Source organism: Apis dorsata, unplaced genomic scaffold, assembly GCF_000469605.1.
Source record: "Apis dorsata unplaced genomic scaffold, Apis dorsata 1.3 scaffold_339, whole genome shotgun sequence".
NCBI lineage: Eukaryota > Metazoa > Arthropoda > Insecta > Hymenoptera > Apidae > Apis > Apis dorsata.
The window spans coordinates 537,388-544,651 of NW_006263606.1; the positions used below are offsets into that span (position 1 = coordinate 537,388).

Below are 7,264 nucleotides of genomic sequence, written 5' to 3' on the forward strand. Positions count from 1 at the left end.
AAAATAATTAAATATATGTCACATCAAAAAAAAAAATACTAACTTTAACTTTGGTAGGATCAGAAGTCAAAGTACCGTCTTCAATGATATTGTCGGCAAGCGCTTTCTCCACAAAAGAGGTAAGCTTTTCTTCATCGTGATTTACGTTGCTACCAGAAGTTTCCAATAACACATAAAAGTCATGGCCGTCGATTTTTGTTGTTAATGGACTTTTTAAACCAAAAGCTTCAATGGAAACATCTAATGATAATTTGTCCATCATTTCGAATGAAGATAGAATTTCTCCCAATTCTTTTTTCGCTAGACGAAACGCTTTCAATACTTTGTCAAAATTGTTTAGTCCTACGATAAATAACGAAATTTTATATGGCAACATAAAAAAAAATCGAGAATCTGTAATACCTAAAAACGCAACGTTGATGGCTGCAGGAAGAGGTGGACATTGAATTGCGACTTTCGTTACAATTCCTAGCGTTCCCTCAGATCCGATAAATAAATGTTTTAGATGATAACCGGTATTATTTTTTTTCAGTGTATTTAAACAATCTACCACAGTTCCATTTGCTTTTACCTAAAATAATATGATTACATATGTGATAAAATATAACGATTTATTAATAAAAACTTACAGCTTCGAGACCCAAAATGTTTCCATGAAGATTACCATAACGAAGAAGTCTTAAACCACCGGCATTTGTAGATACGCAGCCACCGATCAAACAACTACCTTTAGCGCCAAGATCAATCGGCATCATTAAACCTACTGTCGCTAAATGATTTTCCAAGTCTTCGAGCACACAGCCAGCTTCACAAGTCAGCACTCCTAAAGCGAATAATCGTAAAATAAAAGAATGTTTTTTCAAAATGTTTTTTTAAAATTGCTCCATCAATAATTATATTTTTTCCAAAAACTTTAGTTTCTCACATTTTTTTTGAATATCTATATATCAATGCTTCTAATTTCAATTTTTACAAACCTGCTAGTTCATTAGTTTCAATAATTTTATTCATAAGTTTCATAGAAATAACAATTTCATCAAAAACTGGCACGCTACCGCCAACAAGACCTGTATTTCCACTCTGAGGACATACAGCTAAACGATTTTCGTTACAATATTTTAATATGGCAGATACTTCGTTGGTAGTTTTCGGTTTCAATACAATTTTGCCTTTTCCTATAAGTAAATTAATTCAATGCTAATAATTTACTTATTTATTTATTCATAATTACTTATACTACTCATAAATTCATTTTTTTCTTGATTCATAATATTTATCAATTCATTACAAAAATTTAATAACTTATTTATTTTATTAATCATAAAATAATTATATTCAATCATAATATCGAAATTATTAATATTATAATAGTATATAGTATTACATTATTATAAATATATAATATATATTATAGTATTATAGTATTATAAAAAGTAAATTTGACTTTAAGCAATTTCCACAAGAAAATTCGAAAGATCAAGAAAAAGCATTTTCATACATTTTTACTTACCTCTAACAATTTTTGAGTAATCTATATTATATCCCTCGCATTCTTCTGCATCTGTGATAACTCTGTTTTGTCCAAGCAAGTTATTGAAAAATGCTACGTGATCATTGCAAATATTTGCATACAGTCCTCTTTCTATTTTGTATCTATCCGATGTGAAGTCCGGTTTTGTGGAGAAAAACTGAACTCTTGAGGTATGTCGAAATCTCCGAAGCAGCGTTTGAAAACTCATATTCTTCTGTAAAAGATCTGCGATCGATTCAAATTCACGAATATATTATTAATATTTTTTTTCTTTTATTTGTGAAAAGATCTGTTTGTTGAGAAAATACGAATCTTTTTCAATATTTTGCGCATTTATCACTTTCGATGGAATATATATAATAGTAAATTTGATTTTGATGTAATTATTATTCGATTTATTTCGATGAAATATATAAAGAATATATAAAGAAAATATATATAAATATATAAATATATAAAGAAAATCGTTTCTTTAATTTATATTATAAAATTATTTCTTAATTGTAATCTTATTAATTGGATAAATATTGTAACAAATATTTTTGTTGACAATAACTAAATTCATTAATTTGTAGTAATATTTAATTAAAATATAATATTTAACATTCAATTGATAAAAAATTTAAACAAAAATTCAATTGATATAAATATCCATGAAAGATTGAATCGATTTTTGAATGTCATTATACAATTAATGTTTTAAATATAAATTTATATATTTAAATATATCTTTTAAATATCATATTAAATATTTTATATGCGAAAAATGTATGAATTGTAATTATTTTGCTATTAAAAATTATTTTATTTAAAATTATTTTTTCATATATTTAAATTTATATAAATTAAATTATATATTATTTACATTAACATTATTCGTAAAGTATATATTATATATATATAATATGAAAGAAGTTGCATATTAAAAATAAGAATCTAAAATAACTTAAGAAATTGAAAAATAGAAAAGTAAGAAATAAAAAGTGAGGCAAATTTCATAATTATCAAATGATCATATCAATATGTAAAAACCAGGCGTGGCATAATTATGGGCCTCGGGTTGCTTCCATTTTCTACTAGCTAATTCGACTCTGATGCCTGATCGACGGACATCGAATATTATAATCCACGATGAATGTTGATGGGTAACTCCCCTTCTCCTTACGAACAATCCCCTCCCCGCCCCCCAATCGTTCAAGAGGATTCGCGACGATGCGTGGTAGAATTACAATTGTACAGAGCAGTGGGGAAAATAAGGTCAGGGGTGGAGGGGTCGAAAGAACAAAGAGAGAAGATGAGGGAAAAAGAGGACGAATCGACTAACAGAGATGCAAATCTATTGGAGTAAGAAGAAAGAGGAAAACGCGAATGAGAAACAGAAAAGCTAATAAGAGATTGGAGTGGGAAGAGAACCAATCGTCGCGATGACTAATACATTCTATATTTCAATGTATACAAACGAATTCAATTTACTTGTGTGTCTTCCACTTGTATAAAGAATAGGACACTATCTCGCTCGCATATATATATATATATATATGTATATATGTATAATCGTATCTGTGTACAGAGAAACTACAGAGAAAACCGACTACGAATTATATATATATATATATATAAAGGAACGTTGATATAGATGTGAAATGTTGCTATATTGAAACGTAGGATACAAATTTCTAAAGAAAGACGCATGCGCGACATCACCAACGAGTAAAGCTAATTTCTCAGTGGCGGCTCGAATCATTAACTTGTTACCTTGGCAACCCTAGTCGACCTAAACCATTGGCTGTCGCTTTCCCCCACTTTCTCTTTGCATGCTCTATCGGTCGAACAACAAACTACACACGTAACCACACTCCTTTACGGAATATCGTAATTTTCCTAACCTTGCGTGAACAGGACTATAGACTGTCGCTGTTTCATTCAACTCATACAATTATATAAGCGAATATACAGTTGTATATGTAGCATGCCACCATAGGGTCGTGATAGCTGGAATTGGCGCGACTACTACCCTCTGCGCGAAACATTCTACTTTCTTGCTCTTTGTCGAAATTTATGAGTGATATCAAAAAATGACCAATATTGACCGATTGGCTTTGTTTTACATTTTATGTAAAAACTTTAAACTTTTTTGTTTTGCACTTAGATGATTAAGAATTTTTAAAAATATATGTATTAATAGAGATTTTTAAAACTTTATATAACAAGTAACATTGAAAAAAAAATATTTATACAAAATAGATGATATTAATTGATGATAATTAAAACATCGGGAAATAATGTGCAATTGGATAGAATCTAATTAATAATAAAGAAAATCTCTAACATAAATTAATATTAAAATTTTATAATACATATTACAACAAATCACAAATTATAATTTCAGCATATTCAAAATAATATATCATTTATATGCTTGATTCAATAAATTTTTTTCTTTTAATTAAAATATATAATGATTTTTCCGAATAAATATTTTTTATATAAAATCAACGAAAGGAAAGATAAATGAAATTGCATTACATGGTTTTGAACAGGACAGTATGAAGCTCAACTTAGAAACAGCTGTGCCAGTAGCGTATATTCACGAATTCAGATCAAAGAATATCAGAAACTAAAAAATTTACAAAAATTTTATTTATATAAATTTAATTAGTTTTAAATATAATTATATAAATATCTAAATATATAAATATGCATATGCGTTTGTTTTATATTATTCATTTTATTATATTATAAAAATTTTATTAAATTTCAAAACTTTTACATTCTAATTAATTATATTATAATACTATGTAATTAATACAAATTATTAATAATAATTCCAATGAATTATAAAGCTAAATATTTAAATACTCAATATATTTAATACATTTAAGAATAATTGAGGACTTATATATATTTTAAAATATATAAAAATAAAAAAATATCTGCAAAGTACAAAAATAATATTTTAATTCAGGTATTTTACATACTAAAATATATTAAACTATGTAGCATTAATATATTATGTTTTTTACATATGCTATAATTGCTACATATGCTGAGAAAGATATATAAAATAACTACATCAAAAAAAGCAATATAAAAAATAATACAAAATATTTACTTTTTACAAGATTACAAAAAAATTATATAGGGAATATATCTAAAAAATATATAATGTTCATTACTATTTAGAATTTTAATATTGTTAAAGATAAAATACAATGAATATATATTATAAAATGCATCGGGAGAATTAAATGAGTAGATGCGTCCCTGATAGTATCGTGAAGTTATACTGCGAAATATTCTGCAGACTATAATCACGTATACGTGCATTATATGATATATTAGTATTAGTGAAGAGTGTAAGAGTATTTGAAATAAGAGTATGAGTACCGTTACGGGGCATGCGCCTGCAGCCACCATATCCAAAGGCCCCGCCTTTCATGGTGCAAACGATGCCTCTGGGATTTGTCCTCGCTGGACCAATGAGCAAGCGAGTTTATCATAGGCGACGAGAGAGGTGAGGTTATAGGAATCGAAATGGAGGGGAGCAGACAGGAAGAAGGGTAACGAGAGGAGGAAGAATTGAGAGAAGCGAGGGGTTCGGCAGATCGTGTGGGAGCAGGGAAGCAGCAACGAATGCAACTACAATTGCTTACGAAACGCGACGTCAACGTCTAACAAAATTTTATTTAAAACACTTATAGTGCTTTTTAATGATATATGAAACTCAAACGTGTAGAATTAAAAGTTTAGTCAAACTTAGAGTGGAATCGTGTAGTGACAGTGTCTACGGCGTGTTCGAAAACGTGATAGGTGTGACTGCGCAGTCGCCATGTGAGTACCTGAACAAGTATCCGAAGCTCCATGCAATATCGTGTGCTTTGGATGCTTTGAATTTCTTAATTATATATAGTTAATATTTCAATAATAATCATGTTATATTTTATATAACATTTAATGATTATTGTCAAACACAATAAATACACAACATAATTTGCATTATGTCCCGCCGGATCTTCGAACGTGCTTTATTTTGTAATCCAATATGTCGGCATTGAGGACGCTCTTCGGTATTCACCGAGATACAGTTCTTTTATTGTGCGTATTATAATATTTTTGATAAATAACTATTGATATATAGTTCCTGAAGAACCGCGTGCATTGTTATTCTTATTATCATTAATATTACCATTATGGCGAAATCCATGTTGTCAACCGCCCTCTGGTACAATCGCTTCTCCCCTTCTCTTATTTTTCTTTCTCCCTTCCTCTTACTTTCCCCTTTCATCCCGCCTTTCAATTGTATTTCCCGCTCAGTGAGATGTATTCCCTCTTCCTCTTTGAATCCCTCGTCCTAGTACTAATTATGGTGCAAGACGACATTTTGTTTCTTCTATCCAAAACTTAAAACGAATCATATGTTTCAGAGCATCGATACTCTAATACTTATATACGAATACAGATTTCTCCTTTATCATCCGAGACATTCAAATTGTTTTGATTCGCTTAATGTATTTATATTGTTTTAGATATTATTCCTTTTTTACTAAATTCATCTATTAACTATTTTGTATAAAATCAAATTGTATGACGTAATAACAAACAATTGCATTTAATCCGATCTATCTTCATAACTAATATTATTATTTATTGAGTAAAACATCAATAATCTCATATGATTATTACTTATTAATTATTAAATAATTGCATTTTATGAAAAGGTATGCTTATATATTACGCATATAGTAGAAAAAATGAACTTAAAAAAATATATAAAATTATAGGTTATGTGAATATCATTAACATCGATTTCAATTTTCTTTCATTTCTTGTATTATTTAATCTCAGAAGGCATAAATTAATAAAATTAATGTTAAGTAATAACATTAATATTACTAAGTAAAATATAATAATTATAGATATAAAAATAATTTTATATCTATAAGATAAAATATTTATTTTATTTTTATATTTTAAAGATTAATTGAAGCAATTTTGTAATTTTAAATTTATACTCGAATATATTATTAATTGTAATTCATAAAATGAATCATATTTTGATAATAATTTCTTTTTATTGTTTAATATTTTTATAATGTATGTATGATTTATTATTTAAGGTTATCATCAAGGCTCAAAACATTGAACATTATTATATTTATACATTAAATAATTAATATTGTGTATTATGTATTAAATAAGTCATTTTAATAAAAACATATAATGTTATATTTCATTTGTAATAAATTGCATATTTTGATATGTAAATGAAACAAACTGAAATCTTACATATAAAATACATATATATTATATTAAATGAAATAACTTTTTATATTATAAATATGCAACATTGTATTTTTTGTTATAAAAACACTTACATTCTTAAGCTATATTTTCCACTTCGTTCACTTTCACACACTTTGTTATTAATATTTCACGTAATAATAAAAAAAAAAATTCAAATTTTAACTTTCCACATTCCACGTGTATCAAAATTTTTAAGGTTATGAGCAATAAATATTATGCAACTTTTTTTTATATTATTGCATATAATACACTATAGTTGCTTTAATTCATAGATTGTATACATTTTTATGTAATTGTATACAACTATTTTTTTATTCTTGAAAATTTTTAAATTTATAAGTTTATAAATATATATCAAATTTTTATTATAATTAGTTTAAAATTTATATTTTTTTATAATAATGTAAGATTTTTTGATATACATATTAT

At 26.7% G+C, this 7,264-nt stretch overlaps 2 protein-coding genes across 7 annotated transcripts in view; one reads left to right on the top strand and one right to left on the bottom strand.

Moving 5' to 3' along the window:
- The window catches only part of LOC102671367 (D-2-hydroxyglutarate dehydrogenase, mitochondrial), an 8,475-nt gene extending 1,435 nt beyond the window's left edge, over window positions 1–7,040 (bottom strand). Inside the window, exons 1-6 of one of the 4 annotated variants that reach the window (XM_006618037.2) lie at window positions 6,907–7,040; window positions 1,511–1,756; window positions 978–1,175; window positions 630–823; window positions 403–571; window positions 44–342 (exon numbers count right to left, since the gene is read on the bottom strand). In XM_006618037.2, the coding sequence (XP_006618100.1) occupies window positions 44–342; window positions 403–571; window positions 630–823; window positions 978–1,175; window positions 1,511–1,739 (1,089 nt within the window). In that variant the 5' untranslated portion in view covers window positions 1,740–1,756; window positions 6,907–7,040. Of the gene's footprint in view, window positions 1–43; window positions 343–402; window positions 572–629; window positions 824–977; window positions 1,176–1,510; window positions 1,757–3,286; window positions 3,452–5,717; window positions 6,046–6,906 lie in introns of those variants that run through there. The other 3 variants (XM_006618038.2, XM_006618039.2, XM_031511649.1) reach the window with 3 other exon arrangements.
- The window catches only part of LOC102671218 (transcription factor SPT20 homolog), an 8,420-nt gene continuing 5,948 nt past the window's right edge, over window positions 4,793–7,264 (top strand). Inside the window, exon 1 of one of the 3 annotated variants that reach the window (XM_031511647.1) lies at window positions 4,793–5,362. The gene's annotated coding sequence lies outside the window, so the exon portion shown is untranslated. The remainder of the gene's footprint in view (window positions 5,363–7,264) is intronic. The other 2 variants (XM_031511648.1, XM_006618036.2) reach the window with 2 other exon arrangements.